The following is a 28,000-nucleotide window of genomic DNA, read 5'->3' as shown; positions in this document are numbered from 1 at the left end:
CTACCACTCTAGGTTGGAGGAGCAGGGCACGCGCGGGCTCCAGGAGCCATCGGTTCCGTTCCGTCGGCAGCAACGGGAGCGGAGGGGGAGGGATGAGTACCCCGAGCGAGATCTCTCTTCGCTCCACGCGCACCGAAATTATTTTAATTTGGTGATAAAACAATTACAAACTTGCAATATTGTCATGGATATGTTAGTTGGCACAATTTTTCTTTTTTATTTTTATCCAAGTGGTACTTTCGCATCGTGCTGGCGTTAATTATATTGTACCGTAATTTCCATCCATAGAGAGGAGAGGTTTATAGGATATTATAATTGGGCACTGTATCCCGAACAGTAGAATGAAGAGGCGATACGCTGGAGGCGAGCGAGGCATGTGCTGGCCCGTGGCCACGGTGGCGTGCATGATTTGTCACACCGCAAATGCAATCACTGATCTCAGTAGGTGCGGGCTGTGGGGTGGCGTAAGTTGGGCGCACCAATTCAATCCCACCTCCCGAGCCCAACAGGACGCGCTCCATCATACATTTTTGGGAGGCAGTATAGTTAACGCGCACGAGGACGGACGACGACGATGGGAGCAGTGAGCAGCAGTGTACCCTCCTCTTACTCAGAGCCGATAGGGTAGCTTGGGTAGGGGAGTAGTTGCTGCGGTTGACGACGGTGACATGGCAACGGGAACGGGAACCGGAGGAGGAGGGGTTCCGTGATCGCAAGCTCACAGTCGCGGCGACGGGAGACGACGAGGCTTGCTCGCCTCGCCTGGCCCCTTTCGGCCGCCTTTGCCTTTTCGGCCTTTGCAGCCTTTTTGCTGTGCTTGCTCCCCCTCTCCCTTCCCCACCATTCCCCCGTCTGTGACTCTCTCCCCCACTCCCTCCTCCCTCCCTCCCTCCCTCCCTCCCTCCCCCGGCTCCTCTTCTTCTCCACTCGGCCGGGCACTCCCCATCGCCCCGGCCGCGTACCAGATGTCCACAATGCTGCCATCCAGATCAAGGTGCGTTACCACTTCCCCTGCTCTCGCCCTCACGCATTTTCTCGCCTCATTTTTTTCTTTTGGTTTCGGGCGTCGGTTTTATCTCCTTTTCTGAGTGGCAGATCTATCCAGTTACAAGTTAGAACCGCCCCTTCGTTTAGTTGCAAGCGTCTGGATTTTTTCTCGCGCCCTTCTCAGATTTGCTGCGCCATATTTGCCTTCTCGTCGATTTTTATGCTACTCGCTCGCGCGAATGTGGCATCTTCAGATGCCGTTTCGTCCACGAAAGTGCTCAAATTTCGATCGTAAAACGGCCACTCCATCTTTCAAGTGCACTCTTTTGGCTTTCGTTTGATCCCAACAACAAAAAAAAGTTGAGAGGTCTCCCTGCTTTCGACTGCGTGATTTCACTCCGCTCGTCGTTCTCGATTCGCCAACACAGGCGAGAGAGAGAAGACAAAAAAACAGAGAGCGTTCCTTCGATTTTTAATGGATGTCGCCATTGACAGATCTGGGCCGAACGAGTCCCCCATCAGCAGCAGGGGCAGGCCGAGCACGCCGTCCTCCAACCACCGCCCGTCCACGCCGTCCTCCAACCACCGCCCGTCCACTCCGTCCTCCAACCACCGCCCCTCCACCCCGGGCGGCACCAGGAGGAGCAGCGTCGGCACGCCGTCCACGCCGCGCTCCCGCTCCAACGGCGGCGGGCCCTTCAAGTCCGAGCCCAACTCGCCGCCCTCGGCGGCCGCGCAGAACGCCCGGCCGCGCCTCTCGTTCGACCGCTCGCCGAGATCCGCGGACTCCAAGCCCGTCGTCGAGCGCCGGGTGCCCAAGATCGGCACGCCCCCTGATGTAAGTGCACTGCGCTTCACTGCACTGTTTTTTTTTCTGTATGTCACTGAATCACCGAAATGGTGCTGCATTGTCAATATTTTGTCGTTCTTGATGCACGCTACGGTGGTTGATCACTGTAAATTTGTCCCTGGGTTTGCAGAAGCAGCCGCGGAGGGAGGCTGAACTACAGGCACGGCTTGAGTCCGCCCAGGAGGACCTGAAGAAGGCCAAGGATCAACTGGCCTTCATCGTCGGCGAGAGGGACCGTCTTGTCGGGGAGCTCAATGAGGCCAAGCGAGTCGCTGATGAGACCCACGAGAAGCTCCAGGATGCCCTCATGGCCAAGAGGTGGGCCGAGGAGGCCACGGAGATTGAGAAATTCCGAGCGGATGAGCTCGAGCAGGCTGGCATCGACGAGGCGCAGAGGCGGGAGGAGGAGTGGCAGAGGGAGATTGAGTGCGTGCGTGGCCAGCACGCCGCTGACCTGGAGACTTTGGTCAACACAACAGAAGAGCTGGAGAGGCTCAGGCGTGACCTTTCGATGGCTAACGAGGCCAAGAAGGCTGCACTTGGCCATGCAGATGATGCCATGAAGATTGCTGAGGTCAATGCGGAGAAGGTGGAGATCCTCTCAATTGAAGTTGTTCGCTTGAAAGGGTTGCTTGATTCAACTGCTGCAAGCGAAGAGAGTAAAAACCGTGAAACTGAGGTTCTTGTTAAGAATCTGGAGTCCGAGGTTTCATCACTGAAAGTTAAACTTGAGGAGGCAAAAGTCCTGGAGGAGAGATTGGCAGAGGCAGAGAAAACGATTCAGGAGCTTAAATCACAGATAGCTGATGCACAGAAGGTCGAGTCAGACATCCGTCAGCAGTTAGAAGAATGGAAGGAGAAGTCAGCATCACTTGAGATGAAATTGGAGGAAGTGACTCTGTCCGAGAAGTTCAAAAGTGACTCCCTTGCCTCTACAACTGAACAGCTGGACAAGATCCATTCTATGTTGCAAGATAGAGAATCAGAAATTGAAGTTCTTAAAGGAAAGACAACCGCCTTGGAAATTGAGGTGGCAAGGCTTTTAGCAGAAGTTAATGATTCCAATGAGCATTTGGATGCATCGCAGCAAGAGGTGTTTGGGCTGCAGACGACAATAGATGTTCTGCGGAACAAGCTTGAGACTGCAGAACTAGCTGCTTCAGAGGCTTTGAACAATGAGAAGACTGCTAACACGAAGATAGAAGATCTGACTGAGGAGAAAACTAAGCTAATTAGTGAGCTGGATGATGCTAGAGATAGAGAGGAGAAAGAGAAAAGAGCAGTGGAGGATCTTACTGCTGCATTGGACAAGGCATGTTGTGAAGCGCAGGAAGCACATGATAGGTTTCAGAAGAAAGAAGATGATTACGAGCATGCTCTTGCTCAGATAGGTGATCTGAAGATGTCCCTAAAGAGTATGGAGGAGAGCTATGAGGCAATGCTTGATGAGGCAAACCATGACATAACTCGCCTAAGGGAAACTGTCGAGAAGCTGGAGGCTGAGGTGAGCAAGTACAGAGAAGAATGTGAATCTAAGGAGCTTGACCTTATCACAGCAAGCAAGCAGTCTGAACAAGAAATTGCTGCTCTTAAAGTAGAAGTGGAGCAGGTAGCTGCATCATTGCAAGGTGCAGAGCACGAGATTGAAGCAGTCACTGAAGAGAAAGAGAGGCTTCAAGAGAAACTGCGGAATATGGAAGCAGCAGTTGCTGAAGCCAACAAGGCTGTGCAGGAGGCAAAGACTGAGAAGGAGCAGCTTCAAGAAAAACTTGCACACACGGAATCAGCGGTTGCTGAGGCCAGCATGGCTACGCAGGAAGCAAAGACTGAGATGGAGAGGCTTCAAGAGAAACTGACGTATACAGAATCGGCAGTTGCTGAAGCCGATAAGGCTGTGCAGGAGGCAAAGGCGGAGAGTTCGCAGCTGAAGGAGAGGTTACTTGACAAAGAGAATGCGTTGCAGAACCTAACCCAGGAGAATGATGAGTTCAGGATGCGAGAAGCTGATGCCATGAAGAAAATAGAGGAGCTGTCTGCTCTTCTCGCTGAAGCGATGACTAAGAAGCATCCTGAAGAGGAAGAGAAGCTAGTGATCGTGGATGAGGTGCACAATTCTGCGCGTGAAGAATTTACCCGTTCTGTTGCAGAAAATGAAGATGCGGAAGAAAGTGATGATAAAAAACCGCATCTGGAAGTCGACGCAGATGATATGAGGTCCAATGGAGACATGAACCACGAAGAGAAAGATGACAGCAAGGTCGAACAAGAGGAACTGAAAATTGGCAGTGTACAAGAGAGCGAAAAGGTTGTCTTCGAGAAGGAAGCACAGGCTGAAAACAGAAAGCAAGAGACTGAATCGTCGAACGATGAATTGGATTCTAAGAAAGAGGACAGCAGCACTGAGAACACAAACGGCACGACCGTACCAGAAGATACGGCCAGTAAAGTGGCAATGTCCCCGACGAAACCGCAGCAGCAGCAGAAAAAGAACAAGCCTCTGCTGAAGAAGTTTGGAAGCTTACTGAAAAAGAAAAACAGCAAGTAGCCGAACAGCGCGTGTACTATTAGTGTCATCTTGATTTTTCTCTGTTTTTTTTGGTTTGTTTGACGCGGTGTTGTGCTTCCTATGCGTTTACTGCCAATGCCTGTATTTTTGGTGATTGGAGAAGTTTGTGGGTGTCGTGATTTTTTTTCTCGCCTTATTCGTTTAACTCGGACCTATATGGTGCTTGGCTGCTACCTGCCTCCACGTTTGTGGCAGTTCACTTGTGTGTAAATGGAGTTCCTCCTAATCAGAATGGCTGGCTATTCGTTTCTGAAACCGTGCAGCTCCTTGATTGTAATGTGATGCGATGTAATGTGCCAGTGACCTAACCTGGATATGATGTCAGTGTTAACAAGTCCTTTTTACCAGTGAATGCTTGCTGGCATGCATCTGATACCATCATAATGTTGAGCACCTGCAATGAAGTGAAATGAAACGAGTTGGCTTATGATTGATCATCTTTGTGCGGTTGCAGGCTCCTAATCCCGGGCTGGTTGCTTAAGGAGACGGCATCGATCAAATCAGGATCAGATCAGGTGCATAAAAGGCGCAGCAGGTGTGACCGGATTGGAATCATTTAGGCATGCACTGTCCACCAGAGGTTGGGTTGGGTTATCTTCTCTTACCACACCGACAGCAAAGTATCAAATCATTTCTGGCAGGCAGCACAATAGCACAGGTTTGTTTAATCCTCTCCAGGCTTTATATTTTTGTCGGATGCATTATGCCCTTGTACGTGTCCTGACGCTCGGTTAGCTCGTCGGTTCTCCAACCAATGCGCTGTTCCAACCGCAAATGACGTGTGGATTCTCGTGCGTGCTCCGATGCCTGGATGGTTGGAGTCCGAGCGCCAAGGCGTTGTGGAGTCGTCGGCGTTTGGCTTGGCGTCGCTGCGGCTTTGCCTGTGACTTGCCGGACAGCAACGTCGCAACCTTCCGATCGGGGAGCTGTTGCCTCCGGAGACGTCGCTGGCGGCTGCGGCACCGGGGTCCGGGGAGGCGACGGCACGAGACGTACGCTGCAGGATGGGGACCTGCTGCGGTCTGAATTGGACGGGAGCATGTATGGCAACGCCAACCGTTCTGACGAAACTTGTGGTGTATCATTCTTCACAGTACCTCGTCGTACTGCAGCGTTCCTGGTACAAAAGACAGGGTGTGGAGGTGTGTAATTGTAAGCACCTACTACTACGAACTGACCCTGGCATGAGTTGGGGTCCAGCATTCATCGTGCTCTGATGCCGGCCGGATGGAATTACAAGAAGTTTCGTACGTAAATTCAGCTGTTCACCACTTACAGAAAAGAGCAGGCAGACTGGTATGCTCCTTCAGCTGCAGAGGTTCCTTCTACCTTTACATGGGAGAGGTAAGTTCCTGAGGCCAAGTACAGGTAGAGCTCCAACCAATCCTAGATCTTTACTGTATGATATGATACTACTGCATATTATAATGTACCGTCGTACAGTGTATTAGTATATATAATAAGTAGCAACGTAGTCTAGTCGACGTCAGTCGCAGGTGCCACATTGGCATCAAGCTCCATCCTCTTGGTTTGGGTTTTGGAGAGTAGCTAGCAAAAGTAAAAAACAAAGATAGAATCGTGCGGGCCATGCACGCTGCTAGGACTAGGATAGCAGCCCAGACGAGGCGACTGATCAACCGCAACGCCGACAGCAATGCAGGAGCAGCCGAAGCCGATGCGACTCCATCTCCATACCATTCCTATCATCCCTGCTCAACATGCAAATGAAAAAGGCAGCACGGCCATCTCTGAAACTGAACCTTCACTCGCAAATTCACATTAGGTAAGGCAGGGTAAAGGCTAGGTTAGGTTCGTTTGGTAACATGCACTCATCACTCTCCCTGACCAAGTGACCATACATTTGCAACCCTTTTTTCTTTTCTTTTGCCCCCTTTGGAGAGCATCCGTCGTGCTTTTTTCGGCCCTTTTGACCACTTGCTTTGCTCGGCTGATTGGCTTTGTCTTTTCCCTTTTGTTGGTCTGAATCCATAGGATGGGTGACACACAGTTCAGGAATACACTCAAGCAATGCAACAAACAGGGTCAGGGTGAGCTATGCAGAGCCAGCTGACTTATCCCTTATTTACTTCCCTCCAAACTCCCAACTTTGATACTATGCAAAAAGAAGATTCCCCATCACATCAAACTTGCGGTACATGCATGGAGTACTAAATGTCGACGAAATCAAAAACTAATTGCACAATTTTGTTGTACTTTGCGAGACGAATCTTTTGAGCCTAATTAGTCAATATTTGGACAATAATTCACAAATACAAACGAAACGCTACAGTGTCGCATTTATGGCAAAATGCCAATTTGGCACCTCCCAACTTGGGAAGTAAACAAGGGATAATAGGCTGGTTATTTGTGACCGCAATGGACATGTTCTACGTGTCTACGTTGAAAATTGTGTGTTTGGCCCTTGACCGTAATGGACACATCAAGTGCATGCACCTAGCTAGAGGAAAAACAATACCTACAGCTGAAAGGCGAAGAGCCATGGGAGACCTTTATGTACCGCGCACTACTAAAGTGTATGCCCAACTAACCTAGCTGGGGGACCTACGGGATAGATTAAAGGAGGGTTCCATCAGCTCCAAAGTACGTAGAGCCGTTACGTGCGAAGGATGCCATGAGCCCATGATGTCATGATTATTCTTATCTTGTTGGCATCCGAATTGTCCTCTGCCGTGCAGGAGGGACAGGAATAGGAATGTCTCGCAGATGGGAATTACTGCACGAGTCTTGCTGTGTTACTGCTACATCTGCGATGCATTTTTCTCTCCAGATGACCGATTTTTTTTTGTTTTGGCCCTTTGTTTTGAAAGATTATCACAAATAGACCTCTAGCGGAAATATTTCAAAATCTAGACCCTTAGTGGCGCCAAGTGTACACGTCTCGGCGCCAAAGATTCTGGCGCCTAGGTCGTTGCGCAGCTGGTGACGTGGATGCTGACAAGGCGGGGGCTTGGCGCCAAGGTGGATGGCGCCAAGCTTCGTATTTCAACCACCCGCCTCCTTCCTACCCGAGCCTTCCTCCTCTTCTTTCTCCTCCCTCTCGGGTTTTTTCTCTCCCCACTTCATCCTACATCACGAATTGGCCTATTGGACCTTGGAAACTTTGATTTGATCCGTGGATCTTCGAGAGCAAGGTATCCTCACTTCCTCATACTTTTTTTTAATGTCGATTCAGTATATATTAGTCGGATTTTTGAACTTAGGGTTTCATGCAACCGTAGGATGTCAAGGCGTGGAAAAGCTAGGAACCAGGGTAACCTCAGCGCACGTTGTTATGTTATGGGTTCATTGTTGTGGATCGAATGGGAAAACCTAGGTGTAGGTTTAATGTTAATTGCTTTCGGTTCTTACAACGAAAATGACTAAATTGTAGTTATGGCCGGATGACCGGAAATGCCTTTGACCCATTGCCTCTGCTTAGTGGTGTTCTAGTGCCCACGTGCTTTTGCAGCGATCCTTGCAAGGTAGCCAAGTCCGATGCAGAGGATACGTATAGGCAGAGGTATTGGATGTGTTCCAATTTTGCGTTTGAGCCTACACTTCGTCAGCGCCGCATTAACAAGATGGTGAGATTTTGATGTTTTCTAATAATTATTTTGTGTCGTATGACATTTTGCATGATTTTTTTATTTTCTAACAATTGCATTTGTTGCAGACCCCTCTACCGCTCTGTGATTTTGAGCAGTGGATCGACACTGAGATCAAGCCTGAAGACAAGGAGGAGATGCAAGAAATGTTGCGGGGGAAGACAGAGAAGAAGGAGACAATGAAGAAGAGATGCAGAGAGGAGGCTGCAGAAAAGGAGCACAAGGAAGAGGAGGAAAGGAGGCGTGTTGCTGGGAACAGGGAGGAGAAGGAGAAGAAGCTTGAGCGTGCACGCCGAGCGAAAGCAGCGATTAAGGAGAATCCCGATGCCCTGAGGAAGGGAAACTGGCCTCGTTGCACACAGTAGTCTCCATTACTTGCTAGTTCTATGATTTATTCATGAACAATGTTATCTACTGTTGGACTTTTCATTGTGTTGTCATGTAATGCACTTTAAGTATGGGCGATGACAAAAAGAAGTACCGACAGATGCTCATCACTGAATCAACACATGCCACCGAAATTTTGGCATAATTTCCCTTGTTTTTTATGCAATCCATACACGAAAGTAAGATGAATTTTTAACCTCAATACAACATGTTCAAACATACAAATATATCAACTACGATGCCGTCATCTCCATGGCAATGTAGCTCCTCCCGAGCCCTTCTAACCAACTCACTAAATGAAGGCTTCTCATCGAATAACACAGCCACGCTTTGAATCTCAAAAAGCTGAACATATCCATAATGATCTCTTTCCACGGTGCCTCCATGATAAATGCTCACTAGGTTGTCCATCTAGTCCATAGATATAACAACGCAAAATTCCTTTAGTCCAACATAAATGGAGCATACTAAATACAATACAAGTACTATCAATTCACTAATAACTACTAAGTACTACTAACTACCTATGTAACAAGTATATAACTATTTAACTAACTACCATACTAACTACATAACTTTGTAAAGAAAATTACATATGAAGAAAATTCTATCTAACTATTCTATCTAACTATCTATCTAACTATTCTATCTAACTATTATACCTATCTATCTAAATTCTAACTATTCTATCTAAATTATATCTATCTATCTAAATTGTATCTAACTATCCTATCTAACTATATCTATTACCTTGCAGGAGGAGGAAGCGGCCAGGGGCAGCGGGTGAGCGCGGTGGGGCGGTGGGCCGGCGCGGCGGTCGGGTGGAGGAGCGGCGGGCGGGCACGCGGAGGAGCGGCGGGTGGGCGCGCGGAGGAGCTGCGGGCCGGCGCAACGGGCGCGTGGACGAGCGGCGGGCGGGCGGGGACGAGCGGCGGGCGGGCGGGGACGAGCGGCGGGCAACGGTGGGCGTGTAGGAGCGGTGGCCGGACGGGGATGAGCGACGGCCGGCCGGCAGGGAAATGGCTAATGAGAGAAAGGAAAAGAGAGAAACAAAATTTGCTTTGGCACTGTGTAACCTAGCTTGGCGCTAGCGAGGATGGCGCCAAGCCCCGCTATGTCAGTGTCCACGTCACCAGCTGCGCAACGACCTAGGTGCTAGAACCTCTGGCGCCGAGACGTGTACGCTTGGCGCCTGGTGGCGTCAAGCTAAGAGTCCAGATTTTGAAATATTTCCGCTAGGGGTCTATTTGTGAGAATCTTAGAAAAAAAAGTCAAAAAACCAAAAAAGTCGGTCCAGATGACTGCTATGACTTACTTTTTTCTTTCCCTTTTTTTGCGAGGTGGCTAGTGTGTGGGTGGTCTTCCATCATTCGTTTCCATTTCACCAAAACATGGAAGTTACCAGCTCACCGACTCTCTGCCACAAGAAGGTCCCCAGTTCACTGAAGAAAAAACAGAGAATAAACATAACTCGATTTTGTCTCACTGAAGAAAAAAACAGAGAATAAACATAACTCGATTCTATTCTATTTTACTTTTTATAGTTATATGTGAGAGGGGAAAATGTAGACTCAGTGAACGACGCACGACCTATGGGCCTAAGAAGTATTTTCCTTCTGGACAAAACCGGGCCCAATCCCTACTAATGGGCCTCAACTGGGAGCTATTCCTTTGGGCCCGCCGAGAAGCAAGAAGAGGAGGGCCTGCTTGAGCGCTTGAGGACCCCCACCCGTCAGCAGGCCACAGAAGATTAATAGCTCATTGTATTGTACTCGTCTTGTAGTGCGCTGCCATGAATTTCCTCAACTGATTCTGAACAGCCCCGCACGTTGCCTGTCCTGTCACACATGTTTTCTTGGTGTGCTTGGAGCATGCGCTGCACGACCACCCCTCATCTCCTCCAACCACCATAGGCACCCTGGTTTCTTCTTCCTCCTGGCTCCTCCTCATCACCATCATCCCTCCTCTCTCCCACCATCTGCATCCAAGCGCTGGATCCTGAATTTGAACCAAGTTCAGAAACTGCCTCTGCTCTCAGGTGCAGCCGACAATGCTGGCCTCCAAACCCAAGTAAGCAGGCACCAACCCCATGTCTTTCCTTCCTACTGCTAACTACTTACTGCTTGTCTTATTCTTTCTTATACTGATCAATCTCTATGCACCGCCTAACATTTTATTTCTACCAAGCCAATGTTTCATCCAATTTCGTTTTACTAATCAAGAAGCTTTTGCTTTACAATCACCGCCAGACGTACACCACAATTGTACAACAATTTTACCGTGTTAATTAATGGGAAATGAAATAAAATTTAACACTCCTAATTGGTCTTTTGGTGCAATTTAACCCCCTTCTCCTACGGTTTTGTTCTAGCTTTGCCCCTGTTGTACATGTTACGCAAATGCTATTTCACTACCAGGAAACGACTCTTTTCTGATGGCCTCTTTCTGTAGACACCTCTCATGAACAAATGCTTTATGCAGATCTCAACCTGCAGTGCATTCCAGTAAAACCAAATGATCTGAAAAATGCAAAAACCAAATTCATGATGTGTAAACATTGCACTAATGGATTACTGAACGTGCAGCATCTCTGAAGGTTCCAATTCCAACCACAAACAACCGTCTAGCCGCAGGGCGACGTTGGCGCCTCGAGTCAGCAGGCTAGCAAAGCCCGCGGGAGCGCCAAGCAAGCCGGCGGCGGACCGCGCGCCGTCCCCTCTGCACCATGCCGCCGGCATCCCCCTCGACAGGTCCTCGGCGTCCATCGACCTGCCGGCAAAGCCATCGGCCGCCGCAGCAGCAGCAGAACGCCGGTCCTTCAAGGCATCGCCGGCGGCGGCATCGTCCCGCGCCGCCGCTACCGACGTAAGACAAATGCGACGCGAAACGGCCACCTGATCGACGATGCGTGCGTGTTTTACTAATTAATTTCTCGTACTAATTAATTTGCCACGTGTCCTGGTTGATCAGAAGCAGCAGAGGAATGCCAAGGCGTCGGAGCTCCAGGCGCAGCTGAGCCTCGTGCAGGAGGAGCTGAAGAGCGCGAGGGAGCGCCTAGCCTACGTGGACAATGAGAGGGCACAGGTCCTCGAGGACATGGCGCTCGCCCGGCGGCTCGCCGCCGACGCCTCCGGAAAGCTGGAGGAGTCGCTGGCGGCGCGGCGGAGGGCCGAGGAGGCGCTGGAGCTGGAGAGGTTCGAGTCCACGGAGCGCGAGCAGTCGGCCATCGACGCCACCCGCAGGGTGGAGGACGAGTGGCGGCGCAAGTACGACAACATCAAGAAACGCCACGCCGAGGACGTCGCCTCCCTCATCGCCGCCACCAGGGAGCTCGACGGCGTAAGGGACGAGCTGGCGGCGACGGCCCTGGCGAGGAACTCGGCTCTGGGTCAGGCGGACGAGCTGCAGAGGATCGCCAACGACAGCGCCAAGAGGGCGGAGGCCCTGACAGCCGAAGTGGCCCGGCTGAAATCCCACCTCGACACCGAGCTCGAGGCCAGAGCGAAAGAAGCCGCGGAGACCATAGAGAAGCTGGAATCCGAAGCTGCCGCGCTGGGAGCGGAGCTCCGGACGGCGAGGGCGTTCGAGGAGAAGCTTGCCAAGGCGGAGGAGCTCGTGGAAGGGCTCAAGGTTGACCTCGCTTACGCCAAGAGAGCCGAGGCGGACGCCAGCCGGTCGGCGCAGGAGTGGAAGGCCAAGGCCGAGTCGCTGGAGACAAGGCTAGGAGAAATCTCGCGGCTGAACAAACGCAACGAGGAGTCGCTGACGTCATTGACCAACAGCTTCGAGGACTGCACGTCCATGCTCCAGGATAAGCAGTCTCAGGTGCTCCAGCTCAAGGAGAAGGTGGCGTCACTAGAGAAGGAAGCGAGTGAGCACAAGGAAGGGTTCCTCGAGACCAGCCGTCGTCTCGACGTCGCAACAAAGGAGGCGTCTGAGCTACAGGTGATCATTGATAGGCTGAGGTCTGAACACCAGCTTCTACTCGAGGCACATCAGCAAGTCGTTGTCGCTGAGAATACAGCGAGTGCTCAGGCTGGTCATCTTACTGAAGACAAGAGCAGGCTGCTCAAGGAGCTTGACGACACCAGGGATGAAAGGGACAAGGTGAAGAAGGCTGTCGAAGACTTGGCAGTGGCGCTACGCGAAGTGTCATCAGAGGCAAGAGAGGCCAAGGAGAGGGTCCTCGCAAAACAGGCAGAGCTCGACAATGCACAGATTCAGATATCAGAACTGAAGGCGACAATGAAGAATGCAGAGGACAGATACAAGTTGATGCATGATGAGTCCAACTACGAGGCTGCCTGCCTCAGGAAGGCGGTTGAGAAGATGGGTTCAGAGGCCAGGAGCTCAAAGGATGAATGGATCTCTAAAGAGGCCGGGTTCGTCGATATGCTCAAGAGATCGGATGACGGTATGAGCTCTATCCAGACAGAGATGAACAGGCTGACAGAGTCTCTGAGAGTTGCGGAGAAGGAAGCGCAGGAGCTCAAGGTAGACAAAGCCCAGCTGCTCAACAAGCTCCAAGAATTTGAATTTCAGGCAATGAACACTAGCTCAAGTGCTGAAGAAGCAAAGGCAGAGAGCTCACACCTCAAAGACCTGCTGTCCTTCAAGGACAAGGAGCTGCTTGCTCTGAATCATGAAGTCACCGAGCTGCGACTGAGAGAGCGAACCGCATCGGAGAAGGTTACCGAGCTCTCGAAGCTGCTTGCAGAGGTGGCAGCGAGGAAAGCCGCGGAAGAAAACACTGACAAGTCCAAGGCCCAGATCGCCAAGCTGGAAATGGACAAGGTGCTCGAATCATTGAAAGCCGCTGAGTGTGAAGCCAAGGCGGCGAAGGACGAGAAGGCGCAGCTGCAGGGCAAGCTGAGGCTGCTCGAGTCCAAGATCACCGAGGCCAACCTGACCTCGGAGGAGGCAAAGATCAGCAGCCTGAGGTTCAAGGAGACGCTGGAAGACAAGGAGCACGAGCTCGCGAGCATTGTCCACGAGAACACCGAGATGCGGGCACGGGAAGCCGCTGCCATTGCGAGAACCGACGAGCTCGCCGCGCTGCTCGCCGAGGCCACGGCCAGGAAAGGAGGGGAGCCATTGAATAATGGGGCGGTCGCCAGGAGCCCGGAGAAGCAGCCGAGCGCGCTCCTGAAGCTGATCTGCTCGCCCATGCATCATCATGGTGTCAGAGACGACGAGAACAATGGCGAGAGCGTGGTCCAAATGGAGGACATCAAGCACGTGGAAGTGGAGACGGTCAGGCAGGTGAAGCATGCGAAGGAGATTAGCGTGTCAGCAGTGGACGCCAACTCCTTGGAGAACAGCAAGATCATCGAGGATGACCTGTCCAAAGAGAGGGACGAGAATTCCGAGTCGATCGACGACGACGATGACGACGACGTTGAGTCACCGGGGGACGACGGGCTCGTGGATCAGATGAATGGGCTGCTGATCAGTGGCCCGACGTCGTCGTTCAACCAGGACCAGCACGTCCACAAGAAGAAGAAGGCGCTGCTGAGGAAGTTCGGGAGCCTGCTGAAGAAGAAAGCACACTTCACCAAATTGAGCAGTCACTCCTAGCTGCCTGCCTGCCGTCCTAACTCGGCTCCTAATCAGCGAAGGCCTTTCTTTTTTCATAATCAGCATGTGATTCAGGTTAATGATTTCTGAACAATTTTTGCGGTTGTGAACATAATAGAAGGAGATGAAGAAAGCTACTTGCATCTCGACTACCCATTACTCTAGTTTCTTCTGTACGCACTTATTATGCTGCACATTCTTGAGCAATTATTCTTTGGTTGTTAATGTCAACTCAATTATCATCAGAGTATGTACCGTTGCTGAATCATGCTCTGGGCTGCTATGACAGCATCTGTACGAATGCCAAAGTCCTATCCGAAACATTTCAGAATTCTTCCCCCAGTGCCATACGAGGTGTTAAAAGTCCAAGGGCGGCTGCAAGGCCAGCAGGCAGCCGAGCTGATGCATGTTCTGGACAGAGAGAACGAGAGAAAACTGAAAGAAAGTGCAAGACGGGCGTGGAAAGGTGGGGCACCTGGCTACCATGGGTACATGCATGGCTACATCTTCCTGTCGCTGTTGTTCCGGCCCGTCTGGCTTGCTCAGGTAGTCAGGTGATCCGATCCGTTCCAGGTCAAAGATTTCTGCGCCCATCCTTGCCGCGTCGGGATCAGGCTTCAGGCAGCCCTTGAGCTGTTGAGATGGCAGCAATCACTCTCACTCTCTCAGTCCCATCATTCCGGCCACTGGGGTTAGAGACTGCCACGTCCCCGTCCTCCATCCCCTGCAAAAACAGCGGCTGGACTGAAGATGTTAGCAGGATGGTGGATGCAGGGGAGAGCACACCAATTTCCCTGTGGATTCCCAGCAGCTCAACAAGGGTGTCGACAGCAACATGGTAGTATAGCACACATCGTCGCCTAGCTCCTATCGAATCCAGATGAATGTTGTCATGAATAAAGATAACACAGATTACGACTGATATATAATTGTATATGCATATTCAGTGCTCAGTTTCTTGCAGGTTTGGCCAAACAGCAGGCAGAGCCAAGCAAACAAGCAGGCGACGGATGGGCGTGTGGACCTAACTACCAAAGCACGTCGCTGTCACACCCCAATCCGTTGCCTTTTTTTCACGATATTCTCCGGTCTCTTTTGGAAGTGCACTCCGACTTCTACTTCTACCGAAGAACAAAGGGGAAAAAAAGAAAGGAGACGAGGTACTCTGGTAAACAAACAAGTAAGCAAGTGATGATGAGACCATGACAGCCACTGGAGCTACTTTACTCGGGTTAGTGCCAGATCAACAGACAGATCCGCCCGCCCAGCCGGCCTCTTGTCAGTAACCCAGAGGCTGATGGGTTTCAGATTTCATTGACCAATGACCAGATCACCAGATCTGGTCGAGTCTACCATCCACACACACACACAAGGAGGCAGAGGCCAGAGCATCGCTCCTCCCAAGTCAACGCTCTGTGGGGCCGACAAAAAAAAAGGAAAATTCATTGAATTTCACTAATAAATGGAATATGCCACATCGCTGAAAGAGGTTCCTTGCTTGACTGTGGAGACGTGCACCTAATTCCCCAAATTTTCGGCTGACTTTTTGCTTGTTCTACACGCGGGCACGCCACTAAATACACAAGCAATTACATCACCAGGATTTTCATCGAAATGATCCAGCAAGATAGGTCCCTTTCTGTCACATTTTCTTCTCTCTGTTCTTTTTTAAATGCAAGGGTACAGCTTGCAAGTCGAATAAATCAAGCAAATGATGCAGCTTATGGTTGATTGCTAATCAATAGTAGTCTGGAGAACACTTAAAGCATATCCATACCATTCTCAATGCTTCTAAGTCAACCAAGATAACAGACCTGAAGCACATGCTTGCCAATCAGCAAATCCCTTTAAAGTTCAGACTCCATAGAGATATAGTGTATGTCTAGATGCGTAACAATATCTATGAACCTAGAAAAGCCAAAACGACCTACAATTTGGAACGGAGGGAGTAGCAAATATTACCGACAACTAGAAGAGCACACGTTATAGCCAACCGAAAAGCACTTTGGTATACTATCCAGAATCCTTAGGCTCCCAATACAAACCAGACAGCAACAAGAAAGCGCACATCAGCAGCATTGACACAGAAAGCGCATGTTTTTTTAAAAAAAAATTGTAGTATTTTCTTTGTGGACCAAGCAAAGCTAACTAAACAGCGGGCAGAATGGTGAAGTGGTGTAACACCAAACATTAGATCTTAGGACTGACGTCTGTCATCTCATCACAAAGCATGTGCACATCAGCAGAATGATTCGCAAACATGAGCATTGGTTTCTTTCGATGCCATATCATGAATGCAGATGTCATGAAACAGAGCCTAATGCAAGAAAACTACATAGAAATAATTCAATGCCATATCATGAATGCAGATGTCATGAAACAGAGCCTAATGCAAGAAAATTACATAGAAATAATTTGACTGTGAGACTAAAAGAACTCGAACAGAAGTCATCAGCATATATATAAAGATGCAAAACTTTCAATCTTGGCTTTTGTTATAGGTAGCCATTTAAGTATCACAATTCTGGAAGGATTTGATTTGACCATTGCTCTAGGTTCATTAGTAATAAGCAAGCCATAGTGTCAAGCCTAATTGAACAACAAACCTCTACATATGCAGGAGGGAATACCTCAAGCATTTCAGAAAGAGTTAAATTTATCGATTTGGTACATAGAATCCTTGCATATATTCACACATGGACAATCTACAAAATGAAACAATGTGGTTTCTACAATAGTAATTTTATAGAACATTTGTACAAAAACAATCTTACTTACAAGGAGATGCAGTGCAAAAAGAATACCAGTTGCTTACAGAAGAACAATAAGGACCACCCTTTAGTTATTCCCTCTTTAGCATTGCATGCTGAGGGGGTCCAGTAGAATATGTCAACTATTAAATTCTAAACAGAGGACACAAACAAACTATAATATGCCATGCAGTATATAACTACAAAATCATATAGACAGCATAAGAATTCCCACTTGGAATTACTCCTATTTTTTTTTGGGATTCATGCATCATAACCTAGAAGACCATTCAGATCGGCCTGCAAGTTCGCACTAGGAAAAAGACCTGAACTTTGGGGAGATCCAGCATAGTGTGCATCAAAGGACACCACTTGAAGAAAAAATCAATCCAGACAATTATTGGGCATCGACAACTTCCAAGATAAGCTATATAAGGAGTATGTGTCTTCAATCATGATGTTACATAACCTTATGGGTACTTCGCCTATTATGGGTAAGGAAGAATAAGCTAGTAACGTATACAAAGCCTGTACCAATATGAATAGATTTCTTTTCATACCCTGGCATGGGCATGGACAATATTTTCTTGTTCTATGCTAACCCAGGCAGTAACTAGGAGGGAATAATTTCTATGTCAAATCCAAAGACCAAAGGTATACAATGTGGTATCTGCTGAGAAGCACTGCTCCTATTTCTATTGCAATGTTGAACTATATATGACCAAATTGGCGATCAGAAAATGCTACTGCACCCTGCCAAAATGAGCAAAAAAGCAACCTTTGCATCACAGATGAGCCTAATTAGCACAGGATAGTATGATCCTGTGGGTACTAACTTATAATTGTAATAACAATATGTCAACCCTAAGAGTTACGGCTAAGACCTTCCAATAGTTCACTACATTTGTTTGATCATGATTTTCTGGCCAGATGATGTTCAGGAAGCTCATCTTCTCAATCAAGAAAGAAAGGCAGAAAAAAAAGAATACAGAGAAATTCCATGCCTTTATAGGTAGACCAACAACAAGCATCAGTTCGAGATTTGTCAGAAAGAACTAATCTTTCCTGAACTACAGGTTTACAATTATAGGTTTCCAAGCCTAAACACTCGAGAATCTAAACTAGAACATGCCAAGTTTAACCTGTCCAGATTTTGCAACTACGAAAAAGTGAATGAATTGAAATTTTCCCCACTTATACAATTACAAATATATAACCAATCCTTTACCGAGAGCTTACAGACAGATAGACTGACTAACCAATCGCACAAGCATTAGGTAACAGCAACAAATATTGGTGTCCCAAGTTACAACCCACCTGTGTCTTCCTCCAGCCAACTCTGGCCGACGATCCAACTGACCTCACCATGGCTATGTCCCTACTGTCAAATGTTACATGGCCGCCTTGCTTCACAGGGGCAGCCGCTGCGGGAAGGCACCCTTGCTACATATCTCTCCACCTTGGGCTGAGGATCGGCAAGAACCCTGATGGAGAAAGGAGCCCTGACGGGGACTGCGGGAACCAGAGCCCCGGCGACGGCGGCGGCATGGGCCCTGGCCCAAGGATGCCCGTCCCCGGCAGCGGTGACAGCGCGGGGAAGTTGGGTGTGAGCGGCGGCGGGTGCTGAAACCCTGGCGAGAGTAGCGGGTAAGGCGACCTGGGCGTCGGCGAGAGCAGGTTGAGAAACCCGCTCGGGGAATGGAGTATCCCGGGAGACGGCACGGGCGGCGGAGGCGGGGGATGGGGATGCAAAGGCGGGGGATGAGGGTGTGGCGGCGGAGGCCCCTGTCCCGCAGCTGCAGACGCCGCGGCAGCTGCTGCTGCTGCTGCTGCTGCGGCGGCGGCGGCGGCGGCGCCCGGCGGGGTTGCGCTGAAGAGGGAGTTCTCAAGGATGCGCATGTACGCGGAGACCGGGGAGTCCGCCCAGGCGGGGCCGGGCTGGGGCTGGGGCTGCGGCGGCGGCGGGCGGTGGAAGACGGGGTTGTTGTGGTTAGGGTTGGGGGGCACGGCGTGGTGGTGGTTGGGGTGGACGGGCGGGGGCCGCGCGACGGGGGTGGCGATTGGGGGCGGGCGGATCCTCTGGAGGCGCATGGAGGGCGGCTTGGGCTGCGACTGCGGCGGCGGCGGGCGGTGGGGTTGGTGCTGGTACTGATGCTGCTGCGGCGGCGGGGGGGACGGGGACGGGGTGCCGGCGGTGAGCTGCTGGACGATGTCGCGGAACTGGTTCTTGCTGATGTTGTAGACCTGCGGCTGGGGCTGCGGCGGGCGGGCCGCGGCGGGCTGCTGCGTGGGCGGCGGCGGCGGCGGCGTGGCCTTGCGGATGTTGCGGCCGAGCTTGTTGACCCCGAGGTGCGGGTTCTGGCTGGCCGCCGTGGCCGCGCTGCCGCTGCTGCTGCCGTTGCTGGTGGTGCGATCCATGCGGGGCGGGCGGGCGGATCGAGGCGGTCAATTCTGGGAGGAGGTGGGGGAGGAGTTGGGGGAGGAGGCGGGCATGGGCGCCGCGGCGCGGCGGGCGGCGAGTTGATTGGGCGTGGCGTAAGGGGGAGGGCGGACCGGGGGAGGGAGAGCCGAGCCGGTGGACGGGACGCCTCGCCTCAGCAAGTGGAGTGGTGTGGAGGAGCAGGGGAGACCCGCCTCGCTTGACTTGGGTGGGCAGCCGGCAGCGTGGCCAGCGCCGATGGTATGGAGAATGGAAATGGATCGAGTGGCAGTCGGCTGCTGGCTGCTGGCTGCTGCGTTGCCTGCCGCTGCAAATGGGGAATCTCATCTCAGCTGCCCACCACTCCATCATCGGTTAACTTTAACTACCAGTTACACGCATCTGGAAATACGTTTCCTGCTCAGCAATACGCATTTTGATCTCCGCCACCACCTCAGCAGCATGTCGTGAGTTAAGGCGGTGATGGTGACCGGGAGCAGCAGGCAACCACGACTACGCTTCGGTTGCCGGTTGCTGCTGACGTGTTGCTGACTGATTCGCCGAGTTCTCTGCAGATTGCCGCAGCACGTCGCATTCATCGGCGTACTATATAGTCTAGAGGGCCTCACGGGGGAGACTGTACGAGCAAGGTACCACAACCGGGCCATAGATTAAAATTCCGCAGCTGCACTGCACGGCGTCTTCTCGCTATCACCTCCGGTGGCTAGTGTGTACGCGCGAGCTGTGCGTCTGCATGCCGGCAAAGGGAGGGCGACTCGACTAGCCGCCCGCATACTCACCAGCCACTTGACTGATGCCTCCTGTCTTGTTCCATCCGATGGGCAATCATCTCCTATCATCTGGTTAAATTTGCCCCTAGCTGATGAGCTTACCTCCTAACAGAAGGAAACACACGCGCACACACAAACAATTTCAATTTTGTATTTTATTTTGCCAAGGTCACACATGTGAATGGCATTATGGCAGAGGGGCTTCAAAGCAATACCATGGGCAAAAACTGTCAAACTTTTTAGGCAAATTCTGAATTATATGGCTCAGTAAGGCATACCAGTTTCCTAAAATAGGCTAATTTTAAACGAAAACTACCAAAATGTTCGCACATGGTCTTTGTTGCTGTGGTTTCATGTAATTTTGTTTGGAAAAGTTCATCGGCAGTGTTAGAGGTCAAATTTTGCCTTTTGGTTTGATGCCCATTTGGTTTACTAAAATCGAGTGAAAATAAAATCATAATATTAGTTAAACCATGACACAGTGTGAGGTCTGAAGGAGCATCTAGGCCCTAACTCGATTTTGGCAATTAATGACAACATGATCATTATGACTAACGTGTGTTTTGCAGCGGCATTAAATAAGTTGGTGCAATGATGGGCTTTCATGGTATTCTTGGACCCCCATCATGAGATTGAAATTGTATCGGTTCAGGACTAGCGTGAAGACTAAGGATAAGCTAGTTCCAAGTGTCGTTTGGTGTTGAGAGATACTTGGATTAGTGTAGGTCTTTTATTTTCCTTTGGCTGTACTATGAAGAGGGACGAAGAGTAGTAGCTTGACCTAGATGAGTCCTTGAGTTGAGTGGATACACACTTGTGAAACTAGGCACTAGGTAGCTTAATTTAAGCCTTGGGATATGATGAAGAAGCGGTGGAACTCAAAGAAATTGAATTGGACGAGTTACATACATTGAAAATGAAGAGTTGTGTGTCATCGACTGATTCAGTGACCACACTGTGTGTCACCGAATCAGTCGGTGACCACAAACGTGTGCTAAGGGATGCACAGGATCACCAGATGGTGCGATGGACACAGTAGCTGAGCAGCGAATGAGTCGGTGCATAGCGGCCGAGCTGGCGCTGTCAGTGGGATATTGTGACCACCGACTGATTTGGTGGGTGCCACCGAATGAGTCGGTGCGGTTGGCTCGGCTCGCGATCGGCTAAAAATGGCTCAGGTTGTTTTGGATGATAAATAACATCGCAGCAATTGATACGGTGGAAGGAGTGATTGTGCACCAAATGAGTCGGTGATGTGTCAGTGACTGTTGCAAAGTTATCCTCCGGGTTGCACCGATTCATACGGTGACCCTTTGGAGTCGTCACCTCGGTGATGGCGTTTTCTGTGCACGTGAACAACAGCGGCTAGTTTGTTGCCTTAGCCTATAAATACTCCTTGGGCTGGTTCATTTCAGTCCTCTTGGCACTCAGTGAAGCTAATAGGATTATTTTGAGGCTAAGGGCAAGTTAAGCACTAGAAGTGATTTGAGAAGTTCTTAATTGAAGATTAAGGACATCATTAATGCTTGGAGAGTAGCAAGTGTGCATCCATCCATCTCTTTGGCTTGTGTAGGTCAAGTGAGAGTCTTTGCTTGTTACTCTTGGTGATTGGCATCACCTAGACGGCTTGGTGGTGGTGTTCTTGGTGAGCTCTCAAGGAGGTGATTTGTGAGAAGCCCCAAGAAGTATTGTGCTCGGTTTCGAATCCGTAGATCCAGAGTGGAGAATGGATTACCACTAGTGAGCACTTGATCCTTGCGCGAATCAAGGGGGAGCTATACCCTTGCGTGGGTGCTCCAACGAGGACTAAGGGAGAGTGTCAGAGTCTTCGATATCTTAGGAAAAAATCGACGTTCTATCCCTCTCTTTACTTTACGCTCTTAAATTCTACATTTACTTTCCACATTTCAATTCGCCATGCTAGAGTAGAGTTGAAACTAGGTTGTAAACCTTTAGAATAGACACACTCTTTAAGGAGAGTGATTAGGGCTTGATGTTAGATTTTAATTTACGCAAAAATTTATATTCAGGCATCAAGAGGCATCTTGACCCTTTCAAGGTCGGCAGGACTGAATGAGTAACATTTTAAACAGGGAAGCTTTAACTGATGGCACCTGGCAGTGCAGTGCTTTACCAAGTATGTCTGCTAGGGCCCAGGGCATGCAAGCAACCCACGGAAAAGTCAGAGAATTGGGTGAGTTTAACGCGATGCCAGGAAAAGGCACATGAAAACAAACTGAGGGTCAACAGGCCACATTTCTGCATGTCGCTTTCTGTCCTATCTGTCGGTCCATCTCTTTGATTTCCCCTCCTCAACCTCTCCTATCCTGCACCACCAGTTTCTATATTTCATCTTCTAAAAGGAGTTTAAAATTCTTTCATCGGAGAGCTGAACTAGAACTGCTTTTGGTCCAATATCCCAAAAAAGAGAAACTGTTCTCATATCTATATTGTTCCTGTTGCTTTTATTCGACAGTATCTGAATTACATTGAAAGGGACGGGTACTGAAGCTGACCGCAGAATACAAGATTATCCCCCTTCGATGGTATCTACAACCATGACCACAAACATAATGGAAAGGGCATAATCACAATTCACACAAAGTAAAGGCGGAAAGAATCAAGACAAGACTGATAACAGTCCCAGGAATCCAGGACACAGGCAGCAACATGATCTGTTTGATTCAGAACTATGCTCCGTGCTCTCTGAAGAATGAAGATCACAGCCCAGAAGCCCAGAGGCTATAGCAGGCCCCGAAGCCCAGAGGCTATAGCAGAAATTAGTTCCTTTAATACAAGGCCTCTAAATGTTCTAGGAAGAAATATCCAAAAGAAAAACACAAAATCTGAATGTGCAGCATAGTGATTTCTGATGCACCGAATGACATAGAACAGATATTTATTCAGTAACTGGGGCCTATACTTGCATTTCAGAAGAGTGGAATTGGCAATACAATTTAATTTGTGTTCTCCGAAGCCCAGAGGCTATAGCAGAAATTAGTTCCTTTAATACAAGGCCTCTAAATGTTCTAGGAAGAAATATCCAAAAGAAAAACACTAAATCTGAATGTGCAGCATAGTGATTTCTGATGCACCGAATGACATAGAACAGATATTTATTCAGTAACTGGGGCCTATACTTGCATTTCAGAAGAGTTGAATTGGCAATACAATTTAATTTGTGTTCTCCGAAGAACTGAGACACGAATCAAAATACAGAATCAGAATGTAGAAACAGAGAAGAACCCCCAAAAGAATGTTTGGCTGGTGTCAGGGAATGACAACCACTGCAGATACCCGAATCCGAACACAACTGACACGCTTCACTCCTCATCCTCCTCGTCCTCCTGGAAGCGCAGGTGCCTGCCTTCCGGCACCGGCAGGCCCCTGAGCATCAGCGCGCCGAGCTCCGCCCTCGCCTCAGCTGCATCCGCTACCTCCTCCCGCTCGATCTCGTCGTCGCTGTTGTAGATGAACCGGGTGTGCCTCCCCTCGAACTGTGGCAGCCCTGCCTTCCTCTCCTCCTCATCGACCACGGTCATCCTGCTCATCTCCTCGCACAGGTCATCGAAGCAGTCTTCGTCGTCGCTGTCTTCTTCCCACTCCTCCTCTTCTTCCCACTCCTCCTCTTCTTCAGTGTACTCTCCTAGGTCCTCCACGCCAAGCTCTTCTTCGTCGCCCTTCTCGGAGCTGGCATGGACCTGAATGGACCAGGCCGAGGAGCTGTCGTCCTCAGGTGATGACGACTTGCCATTGCAGCTGCCAGTACTGCTCTCCTGGAACAAGACGGCCGACCCATTGGACGCGCCGGACTTCTCAGGGGAGTCGTCGAACACCAGCGCACGGTTCAGCAAACACTCGCCCAGGTTCTCCTCTGGCTGAGGTGGCGGCAGGGGAGCTGCAATGATCTGCACAAGAAGGGTAGCAGCTTAGGAACAAGTGCAACAGTAACTACTCAATGCTCAGGTTGATCGTGCTGGTGGTAAGAGGACAGAAATGAATTCGCAGTTCTGATAGGAGGGTCATTCAGAACAGGTTAGGTGCAGTTAACAATACAGTGATCTAAAATAAAGCAAAACAATGCATCACCAAGAAATTCAGCAAATGTATCCTGGTGCAAAGTTACAACAAATTCAGTAACTACTCAATGGCACATGACAAGGAAGAACAATCAGCATCATTGTCAGTTTTGAACAGAGTTGGCATGACATCAGTATCATGGTGCAATACTACAACAAAGTCAGTAACTACTCAATGGCATATGACAAGGTGGAAGAACAATCAGCATCATTGTCTACTTTGAACAGAGTTGGCATGACATTCAAGGAGCCTAAAGAGTAAAGCTAAACAAGATGCTACACAAACTTCTGCATCAGATTCAGAACAAGAAATAAACCTTTTCATAATTGAAATTTGAAATCTACTACTCAGAAGTCAGAACAGAAATCTTGGATGGCAATTCTACCACTCACGTTACAAACCAGAACGATTTTATCCTTGGGGGATTGTTGAATGGACAATTAAATTACCTGCAGCTTAGGAAGCAGCAGTTCCTCCTCCTCGAGGACGCAGGGCACCACGGGGACGCCATCAGGCATCAGGAGGCCTTCCCTGGCCGGGGGGACGGGCCCGATCTGCGGCGTGTTGGCCGGCGTGGGCGCCAGGAGCTGGGCCGGCGACCTGGAGACCCCGAGCAGCGCCTGGATGCGTGCTGGCCTGACGAGAGCCGCTGGGGCGCATCCCTGCTCCTCCTCGACCTTGTGCAGGAGCGCCTTGACCTGGCCGCGCAGGAGCGCCTCCCCGGAGCCGGGCGTGCGGCGCGGGGCCCTGCGGCGGGTCTTGGCTGCGGTGGAGGCGGGGGTCTTGTCGGTGCCGTGGAGGCCGCCCGCGGCGAGGCCGACGATGGGGGAGTCGTTGGTGATGTCGTGCAGCGCGGCGCGCGGCTGGGGCTCCCCCGCGGTGGCGTTCTTGGCCAGGGAGAACTGGGCCGCGGAATCCGTCCCCGCGGCGGCGCTCTTCTCTGCGCAAAATTGGAGAAGGCATCGTCGGGAAACACATTCAAGAACTCGTCAAGATTCAAGAAAGAGATCTCGGGGCGATCAAGAAACAGAGAGGTGAAGTTTGAGAAGAGGACTCACGGGCTGATGCGGCGGCCGCGGCGGCGAGCGAGCGGGTGATCCTCCTGGTGGACAGCGGCGTCTCCATCGGTGCTTTTCTTGGCGAGACGAGAGGAGGGCGCACGCGCGTTTGCTGGGCGAAGCGACGGCGCGAGGAAAGAGACGGCGAGCGAGAGAGGGAGAGAGTGGGGAAGCGGGGGTGGAGACGGCGGCGGAGGGGCGCGTGGGGAGGGAGCTTTAAAGGGTTGGAGTCGTGGCAGTACAACGGTAATATGACCGTTGTCCCCGACGGACGGACGGAGACGGCGAAGGCCAGGCGTCCCCGGCGCCGCCTCGCTGCTCCCCTCCTGTACTAGCCGTTGCTTGGTTTGTTGCTGTTGGGCTGGGCTGTTGCACGGCAACGGCGCTCTTGTTCTTCTTGTGGGCCATGGGCTTGAGTCGGAAGAGGTGATGATGGGGGTACGGCCGTTTCTTAGTTTGTGGGCCTGAGTGGCCTTTCGTGGACCATTTGTTGAACAAACAGAACTGGTAAAGGAAGCAGGTTTTACTTCAAAAAAAAGAAAGAAAAGAAGCAGGTTAACCTAGAGTTGCAAAAACTATTGCAAGGTGAATAACATGCCAACCATATCTGGAAACATGATGAAAAATCTTGCTTTGCTCGGCAATCTCGCTCACCGCAGCAAGGATTTTCTTGCCTGGCGGGGCGAGCCGATTCTGCTCTCCCGCACAAGCGAGCCTCGTTGCTCTAGTGCCGCATGTCACCAGGAATCAATGATGGGAGGACACGCAAGCTCTACAACTTGATTAAATAGAAATTTTGCTACTGGATGTTGACCTTTCTGCCGAGCTTCTGAGCTGCTAGCTTTGCTTGTCACTGTGCTGGGCAAGCAAACCAAATTACGGGGCCGTTTCTTCCCTTGCTTTGCTGGGCCTTGCCAGGCAAGGTGAGCGGGCAAGGGTTCCAAACATGCCCTATGTAACTAGAGCTGAACGCACGTACGGTACCACCCAGCCCTGGTTGCAGGTTGTATCAACATCAAGATGAGTCTAAAATGATCCACACTTCTTTCTGGCGGAGCAATTTCGGCGGCTATACATAGTCACATGATGCACTTCCTTGCACTGGATGCATTCTGACCCTACAAACTTTGCACGTGTTGGTACGCACAAGATATGTTACACTAATAAACGACACTTGTAGCCTATTTGTGGACCGAGTGCAATTATCTATTCAATCCGTTCCAAATCATAGTACACTTCGACTTTGTGATAAATCATACTTCTCTAATTTTGACCAATTTTATAAGAAAACACCAACGTTTACAACATCCAATAAGTTTTAGTAAATTCGCTATGAAAAATATTTTTATAGTGTATTTGTTTGGTACTATAGATATTAATATATTTTTATAAGTATAGGGTCAAAGTAAGAACAATTTGATTTTGAACAAAGCTAAAGTAAATTATAATTTGAAACAGAGAGAGTAACTCTTTGTATGAAGTCCTGGTGCATTCTAGATGATGGCAACACGCTACGGTGTTGTTTTCCTCTTGAAGGAGTTGTCACGTTTCCCAAAAGAACCGAGATGTCGCCTAGAGGGGGGTGAATAGGCGAGTTGATCAATTTATAAAACTTCAACCCACTCAACAGCACTGCTCAGATCAAACCGGTCAGACCGGTTGCTCTGACCGGTCAGATTGGTCCAGGGTAGAGCACACACCAAGTGCTGCTCGAGTCCCTCTTCGACTTCTAACACCAATCAAACTTGGAGAGTGGCTTTTGTAGATGATTTCTGGCAGGGTAAAGTAGTCCCTGCGACCAAGACAAGCACACCCAAGTAGATCGAAGCGGAAGTACAAGTAATTGTTAGAAATCAACAAGTGAAGCAAATCAAATGAAGACACGAGGATTTGTTTATCCAAAATTCAGATTCACCGCAATGAATCATACGTCTCCGTTGAGGAGCCTATAGGAATACGAGTCTATTTCAACTCCCTTCCAACTAGCCGGGTCTCTTTCAACCACTTTCCTCATCTCCACTAGATGATCTTTTTCCTTGAGCAAGTAAGATCGCAGCCCTCACAAACTTGCCGCTGCTCACCACACCTTAGGAGCTAGCCAGCGACGCCTTGCCATTTAGGAGGCACACCTTCAAGAGTAACAAATGCTTCAAGAGCTTTCTCGACGCGAACCACAAGTGCTCAATCTATGGATTGCTCTTCTCAGCTTTCTAATGCTCACACAAGATCACTGTCTCAACCCAACTCAAAGATTTCACAAGAATCACTCAAGTCTCACAAAGAGAGGTTAGGGAGAGCTTTTCTGATCACTAGATAAAGTCAAATGCGTGTGTAACTAGCAGCCCACCAAGGAGGGGGTCAAGGGGTATAAATACCCCCACAAACCAGAAACAAGCCGTTAGAACTGCTCAAACTGGTCAGACCGGTTCCTAGACTTGTCAAACCGGTCTGGTTTGAAAAACTAGCTGTTACCCTTAGACCGGTCAGACTGGTCTGCCAAACCGGTCTAGTTAGCCCAAAAACTCTCAAACACTCACTCTCGGTCCACCCACTGGTTGCATGACCATTGTTAGCTGAGCTGGGACAGTTAGCATACTTGAGGGTTTTCTTAAGGCTATTCTCAGTTAGGTCAACTAAGAGTACTTTTGGTGTTATCAATAGGCTAATGTTGCATCCCTCTTGATAGTACGGCATACTTATACTCAAGATCAAATATAAACACAATATCATCCACATGAGCTTGTAAGTCTTCATACATGTCATACTTAAATCAATGTCATCTTGAGGGCTCTCAACATCGCCATCATCTTGCACATCTAACTTGAGCTAGTGACTTAAGATTCTTCGTTAATGATAAGATATACTTGAATCCTTAAGTCACTCCATTTTATCAACCATAATAGATTAGATGCATTGCATTGCATCCCTCG

At 49.8% G+C, this 28,000-nt stretch overlaps 4 protein-coding genes across 4 annotated transcripts; 2 read left to right on the top strand and 2 right to left on the bottom strand.

Annotated features, from left to right (window-relative positions):
* The first annotated feature begins 837 nt into the window (after positions 1-837).
* Positions 838-4,658, top strand: LOC117838084 (uncharacterized). The gene is made up of 3 exons (XM_034717961.2): positions 838-994; positions 1,483-1,825; positions 1,968-4,658. Exons 1-3 carry the CDS (start codon positions 966-968, stop codon positions 4,380-4,382), a joined length of 2,787 nt encoding a protein of 928 aa, XP_034573852.1. The 5' UTR covers positions 838-965; the 3' UTR covers positions 4,383-4,658.
* Positions 4,659-10,176: 5,518 nt separating this feature from the next.
* On the top strand, positions 10,177-14,217 carry LOC117839626 (WEB family protein At3g02930, chloroplastic). The gene is made up of 3 exons (XM_034720010.2): positions 10,177-10,465; positions 10,981-11,260; positions 11,366-14,217. Exons 1-3 carry the CDS (start codon positions 10,446-10,448, stop codon positions 13,970-13,972), a joined length of 2,907 nt encoding a protein of 968 aa, XP_034575901.1. The 5' UTR covers positions 10,177-10,445; the 3' UTR covers positions 13,973-14,217.
* Positions 14,218-17,708: 3,491 nt separating this feature from the next.
* On the bottom strand, positions 17,709-19,505 carry LOC117839627 (uncharacterized). Its single transcript, XM_034720011.2, has one exon. The coding sequence runs from the start codon at positions 19,138-19,140 to the stop codon at positions 18,166-18,168; it is 975 nt and encodes a 324-aa protein (XP_034575902.1). The 5' UTR covers positions 19,141-19,505; the 3' UTR covers positions 17,709-18,165.
* A 3,526-nt stretch (positions 19,506-23,031) lies between these two features.
* LOC117841102 (uncharacterized) lies at positions 23,032-25,273 on the bottom strand. The gene is made up of 3 exons (XM_034721676.2): positions 25,071-25,273; positions 24,462-24,952; positions 23,032-23,840 (listed from the first exon to the last, which is right to left on the bottom strand). Exons 1-3 carry the CDS (start codon positions 25,135-25,137, stop codon positions 23,256-23,258), a joined length of 1,143 nt encoding a protein of 380 aa, XP_034577567.1. The 5' UTR covers positions 25,138-25,273; the 3' UTR covers positions 23,032-23,255.
* Between the last annotated feature and the right edge of the window lie 2,727 nt (positions 25,274-28,000).

The sequence above is a fragment of the Setaria viridis genome, chromosome 9 (assembly GCF_005286985.2).
Source record: "Setaria viridis chromosome 9, Setaria_viridis_v4.0, whole genome shotgun sequence".
Classification (NCBI taxonomy): Eukaryota; Viridiplantae; Streptophyta; class Magnoliopsida; order Poales; family Poaceae; genus Setaria; species Setaria viridis.
The sequence above is the reverse complement of the archived record's forward strand: the minus strand, read 5'-3'. Positions and strand labels throughout refer to the sequence as shown.